This window comes from Saimiri boliviensis, chromosome 2, assembly GCF_048565385.1.
Source record: "Saimiri boliviensis isolate mSaiBol1 chromosome 2, mSaiBol1.pri, whole genome shotgun sequence".
NCBI classification, from domain to species: Eukaryota; Metazoa; Chordata; class Mammalia; order Primates; family Cebidae; genus Saimiri; species Saimiri boliviensis.
Window position 1 is genome coordinate 168,532,724 of NC_133450.1, and position 26,637 is coordinate 168,559,360.

At 41.2% G+C, this 26,637-nt stretch overlaps 1 protein-coding gene across 1 annotated transcript in view; it reads right to left on the minus strand.

Moving 5' to 3' along the window:
* The window catches only part of TTC39B (tetratricopeptide repeat domain 39B), a 149,792-nt gene that overhangs the window by 46,812 nt on the left and 76,343 nt on the right, over positions 1-26,637 (minus strand). Inside the window, 2 exon segments of the mRNA XM_003928147.3 lie at positions 1,519-1,629; positions 14,962-15,054. Of these exon segments, the coding sequence (XP_003928196.2) occupies positions 1,519-1,629; positions 14,962-15,054 (204 nt within the window).

Genomic DNA, 26,637 nt, shown 5'->3' on the forward strand with positions numbered 1-26,637 from the left:
TTAAAATAGCTAGAAGAGAATAATTATAAATGTTTCCGATGCGAAGAAAAGATACATGTTTGAGGTGATAGATAACCCAGTTACCCTGATTGATCACTGCACATTGTATACAGGTATCGAATTATCACATGTACCCCCAAAATAGCTACAACTATGACTCATCAATAAAAACATTAAAAACCCAAAGAAGACAGGCAGATAGGCTGAGAAAAGAGACAGAAGGAGAGATAAGAGAGAGAAAGACAAGCAGACAGAGAAGACAAAGGGAGGTAGAGACAGAAGACAGAGAAATCTGAGGGACTGAGAAGGACAGAGGGAGAAAAGGCAGAGGACAGGCAAGGTGGAGATTGCGAGACAAATGGTGAAGACCACACCAGAAAATCTCCTCAGACTACAGGGCTTCACCATCGGTTTCATCTTTGTGCTTAACCTGTGAAATGATAGCTGACCCATCCTGATTACAGCTATTCTAAATCTTGACAGAATTACCACAGCAGCTCCTCAGCAGGTCGATTAATCTCTAAGATTCAAATGACCAGAGTCCGGCCACCCTGGTGACCACTCCAAGTAAGGAATGAGATTGCCCACTTTTGTGCCCAAGTAATCTTCTAGGAAAAAAAAAAAATTTTTTTATCATTTTTTTCTTTTGAGACGGAGTTTCGCTCTTGTTACCCAGGCTGGAGTGCAATGGCGCGATCTCGGCTCACCGCAACCTCTGCCTCCCGGGTTCAGGCAATTCTCCTGCCTCAGCCTCCTGAGTAGCTGGGATTACAGACACACGCCACCATGCCCAGCTAATTTTTTGTATTTTTAGTAGAGACGGGGTTTCACCATGTTGACCAGGATGGTCTCGATCTCTTGACCTCATGATTCACCCGCCTCGGCCTCCCAAAGTGCTGGGATTACAGGCGTAAGCCACCGCGCCCAGCCTAGAAAATTATTATATGAGGTCTAAGCTTCATTTAAGAAAGTGTTTGAGGGCATGTAAAATTATTCTTGTCAAGACAAAGGCCAAGTAAACAGGCAAGCACAGGTTTTGGTGCCACATATGAAAACTTAACAGGTATTACTAAGATAAAATTGCTTAACTTATTTGTCGAACAAATAGAGAACCTCAATAATAGTCTTTTATCTTACATTTATATTTAGCATTGAGATCAGCATATCTGGTTCTTCCCCTCCCCATTTCAAAGGAAAATTTTTTCAATAATACTTAAAAGGAACAATCAAAAATATTTCATTGAAGAAAGTGAAATTGAAGCCTTATAAAAACTACATAAGACAACACTATCTGAAAAAGGAGATTAAAATATGTGAAACAATTAGAAATTTTCTACTAATTATATTTGAAAACTCAGATTTCTAAACTGAATATTAAAAGTAAAGTAAGAAGGTCTCAACTAAATTAGCTAATAAACATTCAAAAGGAAACAGATAAATTAATTTACAAGCATGACATCAAACCATCATCAGAAACATTTGAAAAATATTTTATCTAAAAGACCCAAAGTAAATTACCAGGGGCGAAGCAATTCTAAGGCGTCTGTAAATTTGTTACTTAGAAATAAGTTCAATGCCACAGCACATTCTTCGAGGCCACTCTTGAGATCCACCTTGGATGATGATGAACTAAAGATCAAGAAAAAAACACAGAGAATTTCTATAGCTTTTACCATCAGCATGTTGTCCCTGGTGGGGATGTGTGTGTAAATTCTGAGATAGGACAGGCTGGAATTCTAACTTTGCTACTTACTGTCTATAAGATCCCCGAGTCTAAATTTTCTTATCTGTAAAACGGGAAGACCAACACCTACTTCGTGAGGCTGCTGTGAGGATGAGGTAAACTGACAAATGCGCCCATAACAGGTGCTAAATAGATGATAGCTCCCCTTCCCCATTACTTAAGTGTAGGAATACGTTAGCACATGGAGGAGGGGAAGATTATTTTGTTTTAGTTTGGTTATACAAAGGAAAAAAAAACGTACTTCATTGAAAAAACATACACTATCGAGACTCTAGAGCAGGCGTCCCCAAACTACGGCCCGCCGGCCGCATGCGGCCCCCTGAGGCCATTTATCCCCCCCCCCCCCCCGCCGCACTTCAGGAAGGGGCACCTCTTTCATTGGTGGTCAGTGAGAGGAGCACAGTATGTGGCGGCCCTTCAACGGTCTGAGGGACAGTGAACTAGCCCCCTGTGTAAAAAGTTTGAGGACGCCTGCTCTAGAGGACACCTCCACAGGTGATTAGATTCTGATTCTCGAGGAGCTTCCAACTCTGTAAATTGCAGCTAACTAACAGCAAAGCAACTGTTGTCTACAGACATGTTAATTTTATCCTGGCCACTAGAGGTGCAACTAACTTCCCTCCCCCACTGTGGAATAAGCTAGTTTTCCTGAATTTGCACATTAATTTCAATAGTACTTTACTTCACGGAAATTTGTTACAATTTCTCCTTTGTACCTGTTATAACATCTGCCAAATGTTCTCTTCTATAATTAATAATTAATCAGTGATTAAATACTTACCATGTTCATTTTTGCATCTATGAGTCATGATTTTATCCTTTTTTGAAAATTATCTATTAATCACTTATGATTGACAGACATTTTGTTCCTTAAAGTCATCTCTAAAATGTTTTGTTAATGACTTTTGATGACTTCAGAAAGTAAATGAGCAATAGAATGATTTGGCAAACAAAAATGCTGATAAGAAATAAACAGCAGGCATGGTTGGCTGATGCCTGAAACCCCAGCACTTTAGGAGACTGAGACAGGAGGAATGCTTGAGGCCAGGAGTTCAAGACCAGCCTAGGAAACAGAGTGAGCACTTGTCTCTATAAAAAAGTTTTTTAAAATAGCCAGCTACAGGCATTGCGGTAGGAGGATCACTTGAGTTCAGGAGTTTGTGGCTGTAGTGAGCCATGATCATGCCACCGTACTCCAATCTGAGCAACAGAGTGAGACCTTGTTTCAAAATAAAATAAAATAAAATAAAATGTCTTCCCTCTCTAGGACATAAATGCAAGGAGGTTTTTGTTTGTTTGTTTGTTTTTAGACGGAGTTTCGCTCTTGTTGCCCAGGCTGGAGTGCAATGGCGCGATCTCGGCTCACCGCAACCTCCGCCTCCTGGGTTCAGGCAATTCTCCTGCCTCAGCCTCCTGAGTAGCTGGGATTACAGGCACGCGCCATCATGCCCAGCTAATTTTTTGTATTTTTAGTAGAGATGGGGTTTCACCATGTTGACCGGGATGGTCTCGATCTCTTGACCTCGTGATCCACCCGCCTCGGCCTCCCAAAGTGCTGGGATTACAGGCTTGAGCCACAGCGCCCGGCAAGGAGGTTGTTTTAGCCGTTCCTGTGCAACAGTGCCTTTGACAATACCTAGAACATTACATGCTCAAAAATATTGTTGAGTGGTACATGGGTGGATGGGTGGGCACAACTGCCCTGGGTAGAAACGGAGACTTCTTCATGCCTAGAGTTTGCGGGACCTCCTCTGGGGTGGGGTAGAACTGAGGTAAGCTCTTGATGGAAGGCTAAGAATTGTTTTGCCCTTCAATTTCCAGTGAATGAAGAGATCCAGTAACAACGCTAGGAGTTCACTAACCTCTCACAGCAAGATTTTTCACAAGAAAGTTGCCTGGTACCTCCTAATTCACCAAATTTTATCACCAAATTTGGTCAGTGTTACCTCCTGAACGTCTCTTGAATTGATCCTGTATCATCTCTACCACCCAGTCCAGGTTAGTTACCTTGTGTTATTATCTGGGGCCTATAGACCCGCTCCTTCCCTCGCCGCCTACCTCTACCCCCGCTCATCAAACCTTCACTTAGAATCCATTCAACCGGCCGGGCGCGGTGGCTCAAGCCTGTAATCCCAGCACTTTGGGAGGCTGAGGCGGGTGGATCACGAGGTCGAGAGACGGAGACCATCCGGGTCAACATGGTGAAACCCCGTCTCTACTAAAAATACAAAAAACTAGCTGGGCGTGGTGGCGCGTGCCTGTAATCCCAGCTACTCAGGAGGCTGAGGCAGGAGAATTGCCTGAACCCAGGAGGCGGAGGTTGCGGTGAGCCGAGATCACGCCATTGCACTCCAGCCTGGGTAACAAGAGCGAAACTCCGTCTCAAAAAAAAAGAATCCATTCAACCAATATTTATGCTACATGTGCGCCAGGTACTCTTCTAGGTGCTGGCAAAACAGCAATGAACAAGACACATCGGATCCCAGGCTCGCTAGGAGCTTTCATTCTACTGGGGAAGGGAGGGCAGAATTGCACAGGCAGACCAAGAACTGACTAGGGTCTTCCCCGACTGGGATAAGTGGTCTGGGACAGAACCTAGTTTTTCGGGGAGGCAGGGATGGGGAGAGCATTAATGAGGACGGTCAGGAAAAGCTCTCCAAAAAGGTGACATCCAATTGCTGTACGGTGTAGCCAGCCATGGGAATATCTAGGTTGAGGGCAGAGGGGGGATTCTAAATTGGGAATGTGATGAGCAAGGCAGAGAATGGGAGAAAATGAGGACAGAAAGCCGGAAACCGCAGAGGCAGAGAGGATGAATTTTATTCTTTGAGCAAAAGGCAATCCATCAGCTCTGAAATTCTCACTCTTTTTCTTTTGAGAAGGAGTCCCGCTCTGTCACCCAGGCTGCAGTGCAATGCCGCAATCTTGGCTCACTGCAACCTCTGTCTCCTGGGCTCAAGCGATTCTCCTGCCTCAGCTTCCTGAGTACCTGGGATTACAGGCTTGAGCCACCACGCCCAGCTAATTTTTATATATTTTAATAGAGACAAGGTTTCGCCATGTTGGCCAGGCTGGTCTCAAACTCCTGATCTCAAGCAATCTGCCTGCCTTGGCCTCCCAAAGTGCTGGGATTATAGGCATCAGCCACCGTGTGCCCGGCCCGTCACTCTTTTTCTAAACATCCCCTCCCTTCGGATATTAGGTTTTCCCATTTTACCTCCTGCCAATTATCTCTAAAGTTACAGCTCATCCTTCATTACCAGGAAACAGACTGTGAACAGATACCAGTCCTCTTGCCAACATCCACCTCTGCCTCTCAGCTGGCCACACTGTCACCCGGGATGATACACGATACACACACCCACTTACATACACAAAAGTGGGAGCTCGGCACCTCCGAACAAGGTAAACTCAACTCTTCTGAGTGGTTTACCATGATGTTCACCTGGAATCAACACTTCTCTCCGGAACACGAGGGCTACTATGTGTTCTGTAAGGAATGACCAGGAGTACAACTTTCACCAGGGCCAAGACTTCTGTCAGGTATCTCTAGGACACAGGTGTTTCTCTTCACTTCCACTGCCATCACGTTAATTGAGACTCATCACTTCAGATCTGAATTCCAAAATACTCTCCAAGCATGTCTTCCTATTACTGCTTTGATTCCACGGTTCTCCAACTCCAGCACACATCAGACACACTGGGATTCCACTCTCAGGCTGCTCTCTTCCTAAAACAGATGCTCATCATTCTGCCTCCTTAGATTAAGAACCTAGAATAGGCCGGGCGCGGTGGCTCAAGCCTGTAATCCCAGCACTTTGGGAGGCCAAGGCGGGTGGATCACAAGGTCAAGAGATCGAGACCATCCTGGTCAACATGGTGAAACCCCGTCTCTACTAAAAATACTAAAAATTAGCTGGGCATGGTGGCGTGTGCCTGTAATCCCAGCTACTCAGGAGGCTGAGGCAGGAGAATTGCCTGAACCCAGGAGGCGGAGGTTGTGGTGAGCCGAGATCGCGCCATTGCACTCCAGCCTGGGCAACAAGAGCGAAACTCCGTCTCAAAAAAAAAAAAAAAGAACCTGGAATAGCTACCCATACCTACCACATGAAGTGGAAATCAGCTCACCATACCTGTCCAACCAGGCTGGAATGATGAGCAAGGCTATTTTAAAACAGAACAGTATTTTGCAAGAGGCTCATCAGCATAGCATCTCCCTCAAGTATAGCATGAAGTAATTAATGAAAACAGTCCTGGACTGGAAATCAGAAGTCAGCTAAGTCATTCTCTAGCCTTGTGACCTTCACCATGTCCCTTAACTTCCCTGAGTCCCTAGCCTCACCTTCAAAATGCTCTCATTTCACAATGTCTGCAAGAGAAGCCAAGGAACGGTTACTGTGAGTGCTATGAGGGTGTTTTGTGAACTTTCAAGCCCGATTCAAATTAACAACCATGTCTAATTCTCCAAAAACTGCGCTGCTCAGCCCCCATAGTCACCTTCCTGACCTGCTGGGGACATGCCTGGGTACCTTTCATAATATATATCTTCAGTGAGGTGACAACTCCTCGTGTCTCTAAAAGATTAATTTAAGGTAGGATGAGTTTTTTGTCTAGTTTAAAATACATACATACAAAATGAATACATAACTTATAAAAATTTGGAACTATACTAGTATCATTATCACTGACATTCCAATTCTTCCTTTATTACTTACTAAGCTTGGTTACAAAAAAAACTACATAATAAATGAGCATGTGGGCTCTGGAATCAGAACCTTTTATTCATTTCCTGATTCCCTTTTACTTCAAGAGAAATCAAAGGTTTCCCGCAACATACTGATTCCACTGAAAGTGGTGATTCTAGAGAACTAGGCTGCATCCCAAGGCCATTTTCTATTACTTGTCTGGAGGTTTGTCTCTTTCCTCTAGAAATCACAATTTTTACTCACTTATGTTGGGCAGGGAGATAGCTGGTGACTTTTTTCTCCTCTTTCCAAATTATCTGACCTCTGCTCACATTACTTTTATAATGAAAAACTGATTTATAAAAATCTTAAAACATAAAAGTAACATTTTAAATAAGAACAAAGGAAAAAGTCTCTTCTCCACCATTTCCCAGTTCTGTAACCTTGAACAAGGTTTAACTTTAACTCTGTAAGTCTCAGTTTCCTCATCTATAAGATGGGGATCATTAAGCCTGCAGTTACTACTATACAAGGTAGTTGCAAAGATGCAGGAAGCTTCTGGAATTAAAAGTATAAGCATTTATATATATTGAGGCATTACCACAATTCTCCAGGAGTATCAAAGTGCCCCACCTCCTCTTTTAAGAACCACATACGATGCACGTATGTGGTGACCTGGCAAAGTTTCTCTGCACCTTGCTCAAAATCTGATGACCTCCTACTATTAACATATCTGATTAATGAGATCTATTGATTTAAAGGTAAAGAAGGGATTCTGTTATTTGTGTAACAATAAATAAAAGTCTACAAAATCAATGTGTAATAATCATATCCCCTCACCCTTCTCCCCTGAAACAGGTCACAAGACCCTCTTCCAAGAGGTGTCCTCTCTGTACCCTGAGGAAAGGAACATCATTATCTCCAAGGCCTCAGACTTCCCTGAATAGGGACTTCACTAGATGAATGCTCCTGGACTCTCCCCTCTCCCCTCATCATTCCTCCTCTGGGAAAGGAATGAATTATCAGATTGGTAAGTTGGAAAGAAACACAGGGCATAAATGACCCAGCCCCTTTCTTACGGGGAAAGAGGGTGCATGAAAGTCTATTCTCTCTGCCATGCAGTGAGCTAGTAGGGCAGGCTCTACCATCCCCCAACCCCCCAACCACCACCCTCACAAGGGAGGCCTGCAATTTGGGGCTGAAATTCCATTCAGGGCTATGTCAAAAAGCAGCCCATTTTCCACACATCTAAGCCATAATACATCCTCCAATACAGTCTTTGTGAATAATGAAGCTGAGAATTTGATCTCCATAGGTCTGACTCTTGCATCAATATTTCAACTTAGGCCAAAAAGGAACCATTTTTCCAAAGCAAGAACTAAACCCTTAGAATCTGTATGCACAGAATGATAGGGGCACAACTTTACTCTTCAGAGACTTTTACTAATATGTGTGGAAGTATCCAGGGTTCTTTTGCAAGCAAATCCAAATCAAATCCCATGCTTCTGTGGATTCCAGACTCCCTGCCCTCAAGAGCTCCAGGGCAAGAAGCCTCAGTTCTATTGATTCAACTGTGTGGAGTCCAGAAGCTCAGAAGCAACTGTGGCTAGACAGCCGGACTACAGAAACTTCTTTGCCATTTCTCATTCATTATCCAAGGGTGAACAGGGACCCTGTAAGCTCATAGTCTGTAGCGGGCTGTGTTAGATGGCAAGATTTCCAGGCAAGTCATTAACCTCTCAAGTCTGTTTCCTCAGCTATGAAAGGGATATGAGGATATGACAATATCCACCCCACGGGTATTAGTAACGTTGCCACTGTGAGCATCAGAAAAGATAAAAATGTAGATGTAAAAGGTAAAAATGCAACTACCTTATGCACTAAAAAGAATGATGTAAACATTATGATCTTTGAAAGAATAAAAGTGCCTGGTCTCTCCTCGTGTGAATAGTGTGTTCATCCTTCAGACTCAAATGGAGAAGCAGAGTTCTTTTTTTTTTTTTTTTTTTTTCCCTTTTCTTTTCCAAATAATTTCAGGCTTCCTTCCAAAAGGTTGCAAAAAGAGGACAGAGTTTGTACTCCCAGTTCCCCCAGATAACCTCTTACATAACATTTTTGAAGGGTGGTGGCAATTATTCTACAGCATGTCCCTCGGGTCTGTCTGATGTTTCCTCAAAATCAGATTCAGGTTACACATTTTGGGCAAGAGTCTACGGCCATATCACCCTGAACACACCCTGTGCTGTCCGATCTCAGAACCTAAGCAGGGTCAAGCTGGGTTAGTATCTGGATGAGAGACATTTGGGGCAAGAAAACCACAGCAGGGATGCCGTGTGCTCAGTGCGTGGTATCGGGGCTATGAGCTGTGTGCAGTGCTTGTTTCTGGTGATGACTGCATAGCTAGGGTGATGTTCCCTTGGGAGTCACTAAGCATCTTCAGGGGAGGTTCTCAACACTCGGCGGACACCCCGTTTCATAACACGTCAGACCCTAACTTCAGTGTCCAGTGAGGGTTCTTGTCTGTACCCATTACCATTGTGGTTTATCTAACAGCAATTTCCTGTTCCCATCATTTCGTCTACATTAGTCAGAATGAGTAGGGAAGAGCTCTCCCTCCCACCACTGACATGTTTACCCAATTATTTACATTCTATGAACACATCGATATTGATTGATTTTGTGGGCTATATAACTCATTACAGTCACTATTTCTTTCTCAAATCGACCTGGATTTGGCAACTGGAAGCCCCTTTATGTTGCTCCCGTGTTCTTTCAACAAGCCCTGTCATTTTTTCCACAATTCTTTACAGGTGGTGCTCGACTTACGACCACGGTCGGGACCGCAGGAGGGTCGTAACACGATTTGGTCGTAAGTTGAGTAGGCTATATGTACAGTTGAAATGGTGCACGCGGAGAAGGTAGTGCTGCCAGAAGCTGGTCCGCACTGTCGTACGCCCAGCTGGGCAACGTTTGCGCTGCCAGATGCAGAGCAGTCATGACTAGCGATTGTAGTTGTAAAGTCGAATGATCATAAGTTGCATGGGTCGTAAGTCGATCAATGCCTGTACTTTCTAGCACAAGATCTTCTAGGTTCATCGTGTACTTTCCCTGCCCTGGCACTGGAATCAGCCAGGAGCCTTGGTTTCCTTTGTTAGAGAATGGCATCAGAACAGAGGCCTCGGGCGCCAGGTCTCTGCATCTAGCCCCTAGGAGAGCAGAATTCTGATCCAGAGCCACTGCTGTGGTACCACAGTGTTCAAGCTATATCTACTTAAGTAGATCTGTTCATTAACAGAAAGAGTTGGCTTTTGTTCATATATTTTTTTTTTTTAACAAAAGCACTTGGCCGGGCGCGGTGGCTCAAGCCTGTAATCCCAGCACTTTGGGAGGCCAAGGTGGGTGGATCACAAGGTCGAGAGATCGAGAGCAACCTGGTCAACATGGTGAAACCCCGTCTCTACTAAAAATACAAAAAAAAATTAGCTGGGCATGGTGGCGCGTGCCTATAATCCCAGCTACTCAGGAGGCTGAGGCAGGAGAATTGCCTGAACCCAGGAGGCGGAGGTTGCGGTGAGCCGAGATCACGCCATTGCACTCCAGCCTGGGTAACAAGAGCGAAACTCGGTCTCAAAAAAAAAAAAAAAAAAAGCACTTAGTCTCCATAACCAAAACATGATATATAAAGTCACTTAAATTATTGTACCTTAATGCCACTTCTTCCTACCCCGATTTGTTACAATTATAATAGGCTGCTTTTCAATATCTCATTGTTATATAAGGTAATACTTTTACATTGCCTAACATGTCTCTAATAAAAATAACTTATTGTGAAATGGCTTCTGGGCAAACACTGGTTAACTAGTTTGGTTAAGCAACTAAGCCAGCTCATTAGGCAAAGGCTCAAAGAACTCGGAAGAAGCAAGAAAGAGCAACGTAAGTACAGTGAGAAGGTGGGATGTGTTCCCAAAAACCTGCCTCAGCATTCCTGAGCCCAGTCAGGGTTTTTGTTGTTGCAGCTGTTAAACTAAGAAGGATCATTCCCAGGAGGTATGGTATAGACGTGGTAATGGCATGGAAAATACACTTAGCACCCTTCTAACACAAAGGTGGTAAAAGCCAGACTTAACTCTACGTAATAACAGCTGGGCAATCTGTCCTGCATTCTTTTTTGAAAAAAAATTGTGGTAAAATACACATTACATAAAGTTTGCATCATAACCATTTTCAAGCATACAGTTCAGTAGTGTTAAGTATAGTCACGCTGTGTGAACCACACAGATGTGGCTCATCACTTCAATCTGTAGAACTTTTTCATCATGCAAAACTGAAACTCTGTACTCATGAAACAACTCCCTCTATCCTGCATTATTTACTAACCAATCCAAGGGAGAGCCACCCTCTTCTCTCACAAGCCCTTGGCCAACATTTTGCCAAAACCTTCATGACTGAGCCATTTGGACACCTCATCCCACTGAACAGTCTCTGGAACTCAGTCTCCTGAGCAGCCTGAACTCCCTGCGTAATTCTGGGATTTCCCAATGCCAACCTTCATTCAGTAACTAAAGCCACCAATGCCCTGTACCCACACGGGACTGACATAGCGAGGCTTGGTAAGCGAAGTATTAAGAAGTCTAACAAAGGTTTTCTCCCTGATCCTTTCATTCTGAGGCCCTAGACCCCTGCTCTGTTTGGATGACTTTCTCAAGTAAATAAAAAGGACACATTTTCTCTTAGAGATGGTAAATTGAGCAACCTTGTGTTCAGCCCATTTCTCATAGAAAAATACACATTTGATGAGCCAACAATATGTCTCCCACCTCTAATGAAGAGATGTGGTAAGAGGAGAAAGTAAAACGACGACAAAGCTCTGGCCAGGGTGAAGAGTCCTCATTTTTCCAAAGTGACCTTAACACAGTGGTTTCAAAAACTAGTTTGTAAACAGATATGAAGTGATGAACACAAAACTGTCAAATGTCTTCCGGTTTATCACTGGTGCCCTTTAAGGACACTGGCAGGAAATTCCGACTCCAAGAATTTCAGAGTGACACAGCATTTTAGCGGACCATGTACTTCTCTGGATATGAGGATCCTGTTGTGGGAAGATCCTCTCTTGGCTCTTTCAAGGTCGGAGGGAGAATGAAAAGGAACTGTGGTTTTCAAAACACTTTGTAAGACTAAACAAGTGAAAGGGATTACAAACAAGGAGGCAAATGGGTTTACGAAAGGTGCGTTAGCCTGGAAATGAGAAGATGGAGCATCAGGTTGCAATTCCACCACGGCCTGGCTGTGGCAGCGGCTATGTCACTTGACATCGAGCGTGTCTCACTTGTTAAATGGTGACCTAAACTCCCTCCTTGTCTGCCTCACAACCTTGGGTTAAAAACCAAATAGCTGTGTGCGGAGCGAGGAGTCCCAGGAGGAGTAACATATGACGTATGGCACTATCACTTTCTGTTCAGACTAACTGCATGAGAGCCACACTTCTTGTCCAAGCTTCCTCCACTTTGCAACTGTTCTTTCAGGCTGCTCCACATTACATTTCTTTTTTTTTTTTTTTTTTTTTTTGAGACGGAGTTTCGCTCTTGTTACCCAGGCCGGAGTGCAACGGCACGATCTCAGCTCACCGCAACCTCCGCCTCCTGGGTTCAAGCAATTCTCCTGCCTCAGCCTCCTGAGTAGCTGGGACTACAGGCACGTACCACCATGCCCAGCTAATTTTTGTATTTTTAGTAGAGATGGGGTTTCCCCATGTTGACCAGGATGGTCTCGATCTCTTGACCTCGTGATCTAACCGTCTCGGCCTCCCAAAGTGCTGGGATTACAGGCTTGAGCCACCGCACCGGCCCCACATTACATTTCTAAAGGGCTTGCTTTGACACAAGCATTAGAAGACTTATTAATTAAAAGGCAGAGTGAGAATGTCTATTATTTAGTTTTTAAAAAGAAAAAGACTGTGAAAACTGCAAATGTGAATATAGGTTGAGCACCCCTAATCCGAAAATCCAAAACTGAAATGCTCCAAAACCTGAAACTTTTTGAGCACCCACATGACACACACACACACACACACACACACAGCCTGCTCACTGGAGTTATTTTGGATTTTTCGATTAGGAATGCTCACCCTGTGCTATCATGAAAACACTTCAATTTTTTTTTTTTTTTTTTTTGAGACGGAGTTTCCCTCTTGTTACCCAGGCTGGAGTGCAATGGCACGATCTCGGCTCACCGCAACCTCCGCCTCCTGGGTTCAGTCAATTCTCCTGCCTCAGCCTCCTGAGTAGCTGGGATTATAGGCACGCGCCACCATGCCCAGCTAATTTTTTGTATTTTTAGTAGAGATGGGGTTTCACCATGTTGACCAGGATAGTCTCGATCTCTTGACTTCGTGATCCACCCGCCTCGGCCTCCCAAAGTGCTGGGATTACAGGCTTGAGCCACTGCACCCGGCCCAAAAACACTTCAATTATTTCTTATATTTCACCTCCATTTCCTCCTTTCTGTATCTTTAACCTCTTCTACTCTTTGACTCCTTCCCAATTCAGAAATACACACAAACCTCATTCATTTCTATTTAAAGTAAAACTAGCAAGAAACATAACTCCCTTAATCTTGCTTTCTCTCCTAACACACCCTTCTCCCACTCCTTCTCTTCATAGGCAAGAGCTTCAAAAAAGAACTGATGCTCACTCTCCCTACTTCCCCACCTCCCATTCACCTTTAGCCACGCAGCCTGACTCCTTCCCCAACTTCCCTGAAACCTTATGAGCTAAAGGTCTCTAATGGCCTCACTATGAATGCAATAGACACTTTTCCACCTGTATCCTTGAAGATTTCTTTGCCGCACCTGGCTCTGCTGACTGCATCCCAGAACTCACCCCTCCCCCAAGTCCCTTGCCTGTCCTATGGCCACCAACTCATAGAGCCTTCCTCTCTCACACATCTACATAGCTCTTGCTTGAACTGTCATTGACTTAGCCATCCTTCAATGTTCTGTGTTCCCGAAGGTTCCTTCCTGCATCATCTTCTCTTCTGTTACGGCTTGCCGGGAAACACAGGTGTGGTTCATCACTTCAACAACTACGTACATGCGAAAGACTTCCAGTCTACAGATGCAACTCGTTGCTGTTTGTGCGTGTCATACCCTTATTTATTATTGCTTTCAGTAATTTTCATTTTTTATTATAGCTTTCAAACTCAACATTATAAATGTTGATACAGTAGTTACTTGGGAAACTATTGGGTGAGTTAGAGGCTAACTATGAAGGAAGAGCACTTGTTTTTGAAGAAAACACAAAATTCCATGAGCAAGGACATACACAGTAAAAAAGGATAGGAAAACAAATGCCTTAAGATCCTTAGAAGTTATTATTTTTTTTTTTAAAGACGGGGTTTCACCATGTTGGTCAGGCTGGTCTTGAACTCCCGACCTCAGGTGATCCTCCTGCCTTGGCCTCCAAAGTGCTTGGATTACAGGCGTGAGCCACCACACCCAGCCTAGAAGTTATTTTCAACTTTATCTCCATTCTGTAACTTCTTCTGTATGTTGTGAGGGTAGACGCCTAAGACAAAATGTTAAAGAACATATGCATAGCTGAAATTTCAAATGCAAAATCCGAACTGCTAATGATCTGCTGTTTAAGTTTAATAAACCTGTAAGGGTGGATGAAAAGTGTTTTCTCATGTACTAAAACAGCTTTAACAGAGTTGCCTTAATAACTCACAAAAAACAACTTTCATGTTCAAAGAGAAAATCTGTTAATTCTAAAATGGTCTAGAAAGGAACAAGAATTAACCAAGTATGATATCACAGAAAAATAACTAATGGAAAATGTCATGCTATATCAAATTTTAAAAAGTAGATTACTAAACAGTATATTTAATATGATTCAAATTAAGAAAAATTTAATGAGAAAAAGAATACACACAAAAATAATCAGAATCACAGTAATACATATTTCATTCTCTTTGTGCTTTCTATAGCTCCTGAATTTTCTACAATGAATACTTCTTAAAACATATTTTTAGGCCAAGATTGTGAGAAAAACGTAAGAAAGAGAAATAATCATAATATAATATTTGATGAAAAATTCTATTATGGCTACAACTGTGTCAAGCAGCACATGCCTAGGAAAAGACTGGAAGGAAAGACACCAAGATTTTGTGTTCAAGTGGTCATCATTACGGCTGATGGCTCTCCTGTCCTCCAGTGTTTGGCAGCGTGATTTATTATTTTATAATACAAATAACTGCTAAAAATATTTAAAGATAAAAACGACTTGAAAGGGAGTTGTGCCCCAAAGGCTGAATTTTGTTTTGCTTTCATGTAACAGCACCACCTGTTCATGGAGTGTCTTAGCAGCCACCTTGTCTCCTTCCCCGATTTATAAAATGGGCACTCTACTTGCCTAGGCCTCTCCTGACCTCACTGGTTTGCAAATGCAAAGCACTATGCAAATATCAATATTATATTCCTTCAAGGGTGGACTGTCCTCCCCTCTTTCCCCAGGAATGCCCACAACCCTTCCTGACCTGCTCACGGTAGATGCTCCGCGCTGTCTGGGTGCCTGCTTATCACATGACGCAAAGTGAAGGCTGCTTGTTGCCATATCTGAGTGAGAAGATCTGTTAATTCAAAAGGCAGAGTGAGGTTTTTCATTTCTTTGTCCTGTGAGAAAAGTCTACACCAGTGCAATTACACAATACAAGCCTTCCAATTATTTTTATACATCTTACCTCCATTTCTTATCAATTTAAAAAATTAAGCAACAAAACTCTACTGTTCTGTGTCAAACGTTCCTGAAATATAGCCCTAATAACCTTTTTTTCATTCTAGTACACAACAAAGAAGTTAACTGAAATTACTCCACAGCTCTCCGCCCAAAGATAGGATTGTATCTTGTATATATCCTTCCAGGTTTTTCCCCAAGTGAATCTATACATATTTTAATGAAACTTTACTAAAGATATTTATTATAATGGGTTATGATATACAGTATAATTAATTATATACAGGAATTATCCTGAATCTTTTCTTCTCAATAAATCCAGAGCTGCTTTATGATAGCATCTGCAGCATTCTACTGACTGGAAATACCAATTTGTTACCTGCCCCTCATTTTCAGGCATGGAGGTTGCTCCCAAAGTTTTGGCATTACAAACTACTATAATAAGCCCCTTTACTCACATGCCTAATTATTTCCTAAAAATACATACCTGAAGGCAAGGGTATGCATTTTGCAAGGTACTTTATTTTTTATAAACTGTCTTATTTCCCATTAAATATACACCACAGAAAGCTGAAGTAACACAGAGAAAGTGGAAACCAATGTGCCTTGCAGAATCTTAGGCCAATTTATTAAGCCAAAGATATCTCAACAGACACACCACAAGGGCCGGTCCACTCAGAGAAGAAAACTTCCAGAAAGAGTTTAAGTCCTGCCCTGTATTAGAATAGAACTGCCAATCTCCTTCCACTTCCACTCATCTTAACAGTACACATCTCACAGAGAAGAGCTCGAGTCATTAACCAAAGAGGTAGAAGAAAGATTACTGACTATCCTATTGGAGAAGTTTTGTTTTTTGTTTTTTGTTTTTTTATTCCTAAGATACACAATAGATGCAGTGGCTCACACCTGTAATCTCAGCACTTTGGGAGGCCGAGGTGGGTGGATCACCTGAGGTCAGGAGTTCAAGACCAGCATGGCCAACATGGGGAAACATCATCTCTACCAAAAATACAAAAATTAGCCGGGTGTGGTGGCTCATGCCTGTAATCCCAGATACTCAAGAGGCTGAGGCAGGAGAATGACTTGAATCCAGAGGGCAGAGATTACAGTGAGCCAGGATCATGCCATTGTACTCCAGCCTGGGCAACAAGAGCAAAACTCCGTCTCAAAAAAAATAAATAAATAAAGCCAAGATGTACAATGCCCTCAATTAAGTGGAGTTTGTTTTTATCCCATTGGAAGTTCATACTTCCCAATGTACTGGAATATTTTACAGTAGACATTCATTTTTATCTTGGACGTACCAAGTTCCCTAAATTTTACACTCATGTCGGGCAAAACTAAAGTTGTTCTTACAAGGGTGGTTAGGTGTGGGTGGTAGGAGGTAAGAAAACCCCACAGGCAAGGAGAAATGTCATTTGAAGGCAGGTTATTTCCATCACAAAAAAACTTTTTATTTGGAGAATACAGGTAACACTTCCATAAACAAGACTCTGAGCAGTGACCATCAGCTCTGTTTACAAGCAGGGAAAGAGGAAGTGACTGAAAAGGCTATCTACCAATTTGGACCATTCTTGCCCATCTGCTCACTTACAGACTCATTTTCAAGGACTAGAAACACACCGTCTCTGAAATGTACTGTTCAAATATCCCCCTTTTCACATTTGCCTTTAGCTTTAATAAAAGTCTCCCCAATGTTGAAATTTTTACTCAGTCATAACTATTGCTTTTTTCTTTAACATTTCAGATTTTGAGGGCATACTCAGAAAAACCTTCCCTCTACAAAGATTATATAACACAGTTTTACCTGTGTTTTACTTCTTAACATGCAATTTGTTTATTCATTCATAGTTTGAACAGATGGTACAAGACAGTGCTGTGTAATTTTTTCCCTAATCTTTTGCCATGTCACATCTTTTCCCCCAATGATTTGACATGTCAGATATACAACGCATTAGATATAAACATAGATTTGTTGTGCAAGGTAGACATATACTTCAAAGTGCTAAAATAATTGAGGCTGGGAGAAGTGGCTCATACCTGTAATACCAGCACTTTGGGAGGCCGCGGCAGGAGGATCACTTGAGGCCAGGAGATTGAGACCAGCCTGGCCAACATGGTGAAACCCCGTCTCTACCAAAAATACAAAAACTAGCCAGGCATCGTGGTGCCGCCTGTAATCCCAGTCACCTGAGAGGCTAAGACAGGAGAATTGCTTCAACCCGGGAGGCAGAGGTTGCAGTGAGCCAAGATCACCCCATTGCATTCCAGCCCGAGTGACAAGAGTGAAACTGCATCTCAAATAATAGTAATAATAATGAATTGGGAGGCCATTCAGCAAAGATGGTTCCTATATAAGCAAATGGAAACTCCACTCAATGTAAACAGTGGAAATGAAATTTAAACTTAGCCAATCAGAAACAGCCAACTCACCTCTAACTAGAAACTTCCCACTTGTTCCAGTCAGATATTTTCTTTGTCTTGCTTCTTCAAGTACTTCATAAGTTTCCCCCTCCCACTCCTTAGGTAGAACACTGAACTGCTCATGTTCTAATAAATATTCGATTCAGGAATTGCTCAATGCTCAAACTAGTTAAAATATTACTGTGACTAAATTAATCTGTTAACAAAAGCTAAAATTACTGTATCTTTACCTGGTACAACATACTTGAATTTAGCAGAATATAAGGATTATTAATAAAATGATATTTTATTCAGCTTTTCTGAGGTATAAAAGTTTAGATTCTTCTAGTCCTTTATGTTTGTATACACATGTACATGAAGTCACAGAAATCCTACAGTATGTCTAGATTTATGTTAATATCACAATAAGCACACCATGCTACAAACTGATTTTTTTATTCAACAGGATTTTTTTAGTTATAGACCTAAGTCATTTATTCAAAGTACTGTCTAGTGTTTAAGAACCCATTTTCTCATTTTTTTAGTAAGAAGTGCTTCAAATTTACAAAGTAGAGAAAATAATATTGCAAACACACAAGTATAATCTAGAATCCACTTTGTGTACAGCCTGAGCTAAATTTAATTCTTTCCTACATGGATAGACAAGAAATAACTCATCTACCTGTTATAATAGCTTGGTAACAAGGCAAAACTAAAACCTTGGAGCAATTTCTGACAGGCCCACCCAAGGAACATTTAATTCTCTAGGAAATACATATCTTTGTTTGGCTTCCTATTTACTAGTAAAACCTATACTCTGTAAAATTATGTTAACTTACAGATTTTTTAGCATAATTTCTCTGTGGTAAGATTATGGTTTTATTACCTTGCCGAAGGGTCACCAGTTTTGTGCATAACAAACCTTATTCCAACACTTTTTCCTCAGTTCTCCAAATGCTCTTACCAGTTTTACCATCCTGCTGATTTCCTCACTGGCATGTCTTGATTCCACAATTATGATAGTTTGACATACTGGATTATCCTGCAGTCTCTTACACATAGCAGTTTTCCATACGTGCACAGGTCTGTTTCTGGGCACAGATTCGCCTCTCTCTGCACTAGTCGCACCATTTTTACTATCATGCCTTTCTGAAACCTGTAAGCCAACTGAGGCAAGTTCTCTATTAAATACTCTTTCTGTGGGATTGCTATTATTACACCTTCATTCTTGTTTATGAATTTCAGTTAGTCATTATAACATTACAAGCAAGTCCTGCTGGAGTTCTGACTGGGAATTCATTACTTTATTAGGGAAATCTACAGAGAATTGTTGTCTTTATACTACTATTGTAAGGTCACATCTTTACACATTTATTCGTCTTCTCTTATTTCCTTCAATAAAGGTTTTTTAATATATGAACACTGCACTGATGTACATGTACCTTTGCAAAAGAGTCATGCTAAATCTTCATACTGTTCCAAGTTGAGAATCCATACCATCAAAGAAAGCACAGTTATTAAAACTCTAACTGAATAAAAGGATGTGTTTCTTCCACTCCTGAGTATAGCCTAAATGTTATACTCAGATGTTAGAAGAAATGTGTTTTTAACTAGTGAAAAATATTGTTATTTGGTTGGCGGAGGCTATGAAAAATAACCCACCAAGCTTCAATTACAGCTAAAACACTGGAATATGTGCCCTTATTTTGCCCTGTTTTTACTGCTCTTTTGTTTTTGTTTTTGTTTTTTGAGACGAAGTGTCGCTCTGTCGCCAGGCTGGAGTGCAGTGGCTCAATCTTGGTTCACTGCAACCTCTGCCTCCTGGGTTCAAGCGATTCTCCTACCTCAGGCTCCTGAGTAGCTGGGACTGCAGGTGCATGCCACCACACCCAGCTAATTTTTGTATTTTTAGTAGAGACGGGGTTTCACCATGTTGGCCAGGATGGTCTCGATCTTTTGACCTCATGATCCACCCACCTCAGCCTCCCAAACTGCTGGGATTATAGGTGTGAGCCACTGCACCCGGCCAACTGTTAAGTTTTCAAACAGCTTTATTGAGACATAATTCACAAACCATAAAATTCATCCAATTAATGTTTACAATCAATGGTTTTTAGTATATTCACAGAGATGTGCAACTATTGTCACAATCTAATTTTATAATATTTTGTCACCCAAATGTATCCATCTACTAGCAATTACTCCTCATTCCCCACTACTTCCTCTGGTCACAAACAATGACTAATCTACTTTCTGTGTCTATGGATTTGCCTATTCTGGACATTTCATATCGATGGAATCATAAAATATGTAGTCTTTATGTTTGGCTTTTTCAGTTAGCATGTTTTCAAAATTCATTAACATGGTAGCATATAATAGTACTTCATTCCTTTTTATAGCCTAATATTATTCCATTGTATAGATATGCCACATTTTGTTAATCATTTGTTGATAACATGTGTGTTATTTGCATTTTGTGGCCATTACAAATAATGCTGTTATGAACATCCATGTACAAGTTTTTGGTTGGGCATGGCGGCTCACACCTGTAATCCCAGCACCTTGGGAGGCCGAGGCAGGTGGATCACCTGAGGTGAGAAGTTCAAGACCAGCCTGGTCAACATGGCAAAACTCCATCTCTACTAAAAATACAAAAATTAGCTAGGCATGGTGGTGCACACCTGTAGTTCAAGCTACTTGGAAGGCCAAGGCAAGAGAATTGCTTGAACACAGAAGGCGGAGGTTGCAGTGAGCCAAGATTGTGCCACTACACTCCAGCCTGGGCAACAGAACGAGACCCCCCCAGCCCCCACCCCGGCAAAAAAACCAAAACAAAACAAAACAAGTTCTTGTGTGGACATTTATTTTCATTTCTCTTAATTATATATCTAGCATTGCTATGGAGTACCAAATATATGGTATGTGGAATTGCTATTGGTAACTCTATGTTTGACATTTTGAAGAACTACTAGACTGTTTTCCAAGGTGGCTGTGTGATTTTTCTCATTTCTTTTTCATTTTTATTTTTTATAGAAATGGTGTCTTGCCATCTTGCCCAGGCTGGTCTTGAACTCCTAGGCTCAAGCAATCCTCCCACCACAGCCTCCCAGAGTACTTGGATCACCAGCATGAACCACCATGCCCGGCCAGCTATGTGATTTTATCTTCTCACCAATAATGTATGAGGGTTCAAATTTCTCAACGGCATGGCTAATACTTGTTTTTGTCTATTTTAGTGGGTATGGTGGTATCTTACTGTAGTTTTCAATGTGTATTTGCTTAATAACTAATAATGCTGAGAATCTTTTTAGGTACTTAATGGCAATTGTATATCTTCTTTGGAGTAATATCTATTCAGATTCTTTTCCCATTTTTAATTGAGTTACTTATCTTTTTACTGTTCATTTGATTACTGCTCTAATTCTTAATCACTAAGTAGAACTATTTTCAAGTGAAAAGTTTACAGCTATCTTTACACTTTTTCTCTCAATCAAATCTTAGACAGCAGAGCCAATTTAAATTTAACTTCCCCAATAAATCCAACACGATATGCTATGTTCCTACACAATGAGATAAAAGCTAGTCCATATTTAAAAATAAAATAAATGCCGGGTGCGGTGGCTCAAGCCTGTAATCCCAGCACTTTGGGAGGCCGAGGCGGGTGGATCACAAGGTCAAGAGACCATCTTGGTCAACATGGTGAAACCCCGTCTCTACTAAAAATACAAAAAAAATAGCTGGGCATGGTGGTGCGTGCCTGTAATCCCAGCTACTCAGGAGGCTGAGGCAGGAGAATTGCCTGAACCCAGGAGGCAGAGGTTGTGGTGAGCCGAGATCGCGCCATTGCACTCCAGCCTGGGTAACAAGAGCGAAACTCCGTCTCAAAAAATAAAAAATAAAAAATAAAACAAAATTTCAAAAATGAATAAAAATATAATGTCCTTCAAGCTTTTCCATCAACGTTAAACTCTCTCCTTAGGGGAGAAAATGAGTGTAGATAGGCCAGCTGATGTGCTCTGGCAGTCACAATGTTTATAATCCAGAGTTGAAATGGTATCCACTGAGCCAGTGCATACCTCTCAACTCCTGCAGAGACCTCTCACCAGGAGCTCCCTCCAGCCACCCCCACCAGGGCTGGTGCTTGAGCTCATGACTGGGATATTCATGGGCAGGCTAGGAAATCCAGTTCTGCCCAGCTGTGCCTCCCCTCCCCAACCTGAACGGGAACTTCAAGGCACCAGGCACTCCTCTGTCCAGTTCATCACCTGAAACAACATAGGGCAAGTCACAGCAAATAAAAGTCAAGTACATATCCATCTGCTTGTGCAACTGGCTCTGACCCATAGTGCCACCTACTGGCCTAAAGGTCAAACTGCACAGCCCATTATAAAACCTGGAGACAGAAGTACGCAGGGCTATGGAAGTGAAGCCAAAAGACTCTACCCAACATACTTACTCTATAGTTACACCACTAGAAGAGGTGGAAACAGAAAGCAGGGAGAAAACCCCATCTAAATGAAAATAATTTTTTAAAAAAGTGGTAGCCTGTCTAGATGAGAAGTAACCAACACAAAAATTCTGACACCAGGAAAAATCTAAATGTTGTGTGACACCAACAAAGGATCACACTAGCTCTCTAGCAACAGACCTTAACCAAATGAAGACTCAGACATGGCAGATAAATAATTCAGAGTATGGATTGCAAGTAAGCTCAATGAGATCCAAGAGAAGGCTGAAACCACGAAAGCAATCCAAGAAATAAAGAAAGAGACTAATATCCTTTAAAAAAACAAAAATGGGGGGGCAGGGAGAGCCCACCACTTCTGGAAATAAAAAATTCACTTAGGAAATTTCAAAATACAGTTGAAAGTTTTAACAATAGACTGGACCAGAGAGAAGAAAGAATTTCAGAGCTTAAAGACCTCCAATCCATATTGCTAATAATTTTTTTAAATAGCTTGAAAAACAATCTTTCAAATTAACCTAGACAAAAATAAAGAAAAAAGAATTTTTAAAAATGAACAAAGCATTTCAGATGTACAGGATTGTGTAAAGCAGCCAAACCTATGACTTACAGGTATTCCTGAGAGGGAAGAAGAAAGAGTAAGCAGCCTGGAAAATATGTTTAAGGGAATAATTCAGGAAATTCCTCTCATCTTTCTAGAGATATGAACATCCAGATACAAGACATTTGGAGAACACCTGCAAGATACTATGCAAGATGAATTTCACCAAGGCTATCCAAGGTCAACACTAAATAAAAAAATTTTAGAGGCAACTAGAGAGAAGGGTCAAATCACCTATAAAGGAAAACCCATCAGACTAACAGCAAACTTCTCAGCAGAAACCATATAAACCAGAAGAGAGTGGGACCTATTTTCAGCCTCCTTAAAGAAAATTTTAAAATGCCAGCCAAGAATTTCACATCCTGCCAAACTAAGCTTCATCAATGAAGGAGAAATTGGAAGAAAAAAAAAAAAAAAAAGCATTTCCTAGACAAGCAAACACTAAGGGCATCTGTCACCACTAGACCTATCCTACAAGAAATGCTGAAGAGAATTCTATACATGGAAATGAAAGGGCAATACTCACCATCATAAAAGAACGTGTAAGTGCAAAGCTCACAGACCTTATGAAACAATTACACAGTTGAAACTCTGAAAACAACTAGCTAACAACGCAATGCAGAAATAAAACCTCAGTAATTAATCAATACTAATCTGAAATGTAAATGACCTAAATGCCCCACTTAAAAGATACAGAGTAGCAAACTAGTTTTTTTTAAAAGATACAAGACCCAACCATCTACTGCCTACAAGTGACTCACTTACTAGCTAAAGACACCTTTAGACTCAAAGCAAAAGGGAGAAAAAAAGACATTATGAGAATGGAAAACAAAAGTGAGCAGAAGTCACCATTCTCATATCAAGTAAAACAGACTTCAACAACAATTAAAAAAAAAAGACAAAGAAAGACATTATATATGATAAAGGATTCAATACAACAAGAAAATTTAACTATTCTAAATATACATGCAACCAATACTGGAGCACCCAGATTTAGCAAACAAATTCGACTAGACCTAAGAGAACAGACTGATATCAATACAATAGTAGTGAAGGACTTCAACACCTCCACTGACCAATCACTAGACAGATCATCGAGGCAGAAAATAACAAAGAAATTCGAGACTTAAACTGGACCACAGACCAAATGGACCTAATAGACATTTACAGAACATTCTACCGAACAACCACAGAATACACATTCTTATTTGAGCATGGAACATTCTCAAAAATCAACCATATATGCTCAGCCAGAAAGCAAGTCTCAATAAAATAAAATAAATCAAAATCATATCAAGTATCTCCTCAGACCAGAGTGGGATAAAATTAGAAATTAATTCCAAGAAGAACTCTCAAAACTATACAAGTACGTGAAACCTAAACAACTTGTTCCTGAACAACTCTTGGGTAAACAATGAAATTAAGGCAGAAATAAAAAAATTCTTTGAAATGAATCTAAACAAATACACAACATACTAAAACCTCTGGGACACAACAAAAGCAGTGCTAAGAGCAAAGTTTATGCAGGCGTCCCCAAACAAACTGCGAGCCGCATGCGGCCCCCTGAGGCCATTTATCCGCCCCCCCCGCCCCCCCCCGCCCCCGCCGCACTTCAGGAAGGGGCACCTCTTTGATTGGTGATCAGTGAGAGGAGCACAGTATGTGGCGGCCCTCCAACGGTCTGAGGGACAGTGAACTGGCCCCCTGTGTAAAAAGTTTGGGGACACCTGGTTTATAGCATTAAATGCCTACATCAAAAAGATAGAAAGACTCCAAATTAACAATCTAATATCACAAATCAAGAAACTAGAAAAACAAGAACAAACCAATCCAAAGCTAGCAGAAGAAAAAAAAAAATAACAAAGATCACAGCAGAACTAAATGAGATTGAGACAAAAAAAAAAAAAAAAAAGAATCAACAAACTTGCGGAGCATGGTGGCTCATGCCTGTAATCCCAGCACTTTGGGAAGCCCAGGTGGGCGGATCACCTGATGTGAGAAGTTTGAGACCAGCATGGCCAACATGGCAAAACCCCATCTCCACCAAAAATACAAAAATTGGCAGGGCATGGTGGTGCATATGTGTAGTCCCAGCTACTTGGGAGGCTGAGGCAGGAGAATCATTTAAACCCAGGAGGCAGAGGTTGCAGTGAGCCAAGATCAGTCCATTGTACTCTAGCCTGGATGACAAAGCAAAACTCCGTCTCAAAAAAAAAAAAAAAAAAGAATCAATGAATTGAGAAGTTGGTTCTTCAAAGGCTAAACCAATTGGCAGACGATTAGCTAATCAAGAAAAAAAAGAGAAGATTCAAATAAGCACAATCAGAAATGATAAAGGTGATATTACAACCAATACTACAGAAACACAAATAATCCTAAAAGACTCCTATGACCCCCGTTATGCACACAAACTAGAAAAACTAGAGGAAATGAATGAATTCCTGAAACAACCTCCTAAGATTGAAACAGAAAGAAAAAGAAATCCTGAGCAGACCAATAATAAGTAATAAAATTAAACTAGTAAATAATAAATCTTCCAACGAAAAAAAAGCTGAAGACCAGATGCATTCGCAGCCAAATTTTACCACGTATGTAAACACAAGCTACTACCAATCTTACTGAAACTATTATAAAAGTTGAGGACATGCAATCACTCCATAACACCTTCTATGAATCCAATATCACTCTGATAACTAAAATCACACAAGGACACCACAAAAAAAGAAAACTCCCAACCAACATCCCTGATGATCTGTAGATGCGAAAATCCTCAACAAAATATACTCGCAAACTGAATCCAACACACATCAAAAATACAGTTCATCACAATCAAGTGAGTTTTATTCCAGGGATGCAAAAATGGTTCAACATACGCAAATATCAATAAACTAAAAACAAAAACCCTATGATCATCTCAACAGATAAACAGAAAACACAATTGATAAAATCCAACATGCCTTTCTGATAAAAAACCCTCAATATACCAAGGAACATACCTCATAATAATAAGAGCCATATATGACAAATCCACAGCCAACATCATAATGAATTGGGAAAAGTTGAAAGCATTTCCCCTAAGGACTGAAACAAATGAGGACACCCACTTTCACCACTCCTATTCAACATAATACTGGAAGTTCTAGCCAAAAAAATCAGGCAAGAGAAAGATATAAAAGGCATCCAAATTGGAAAAGAGAAAGTCACATCATCTCTGTTCTCTGATGACATAATTATATACCTAGAAAGCCCCCGAAGACTCCTTCCGATAGACAGAAAACCCGAAAGACTCCTCCAAAGACTCCTAGACTTGATAAACAACTTCAGTAAAGTCAAGATACAAAATCAATGTACAAAAATCACTAGCATTTCTATATACCAATTATGTTCAAGCTGAGAACCAAATCAAGAACTGAATTCCATTAATGACAGCCACAACAAAATCCTAGGAATACATTTAACCAAGGAGGTGAAAAATCTCTACAAGGAGAACTACAAAACACTGATGAAAGATAACGTAGATCACCCAAACAAATGGAAAAACATCCCATGCACATGAGTTAGAAGAATCGATATCATTACAATGACCACATTGGCTGGTTGTAGTGGCTCATGCCTATAATCCAGCACTTTGGGAGGCTGAGGCAGGCAGATCGAGGCAGCTCAAGAGTTTAAGACCAGCCTGGGAACCACGGCAAAACCCTATCTCTACAAAAAATACGAAAATTAGCCAGGCGTGGTGGCACACGCCTGTAGTCCTAGCAACTAAGGAGGCTTAAGTGGAAGGATCACTTGAGTCTGGGAGGCGTAGGCTGCAGTGAGTCAAGATCACACCACTGCACTCCAGCCCAGGCGACAGAGTGAGACCCTGTCTCAAAAAAAAAATAAAGTGTTTGCAGATTATGCCTCCAATAAAGAACTAACATCCAGAATCTATAAGGAATTCAAACAACTCAACAAGAAAGAAACAAACAACCCCATTAAAAACTGGGCAAAAGGCCTGAACAAATATT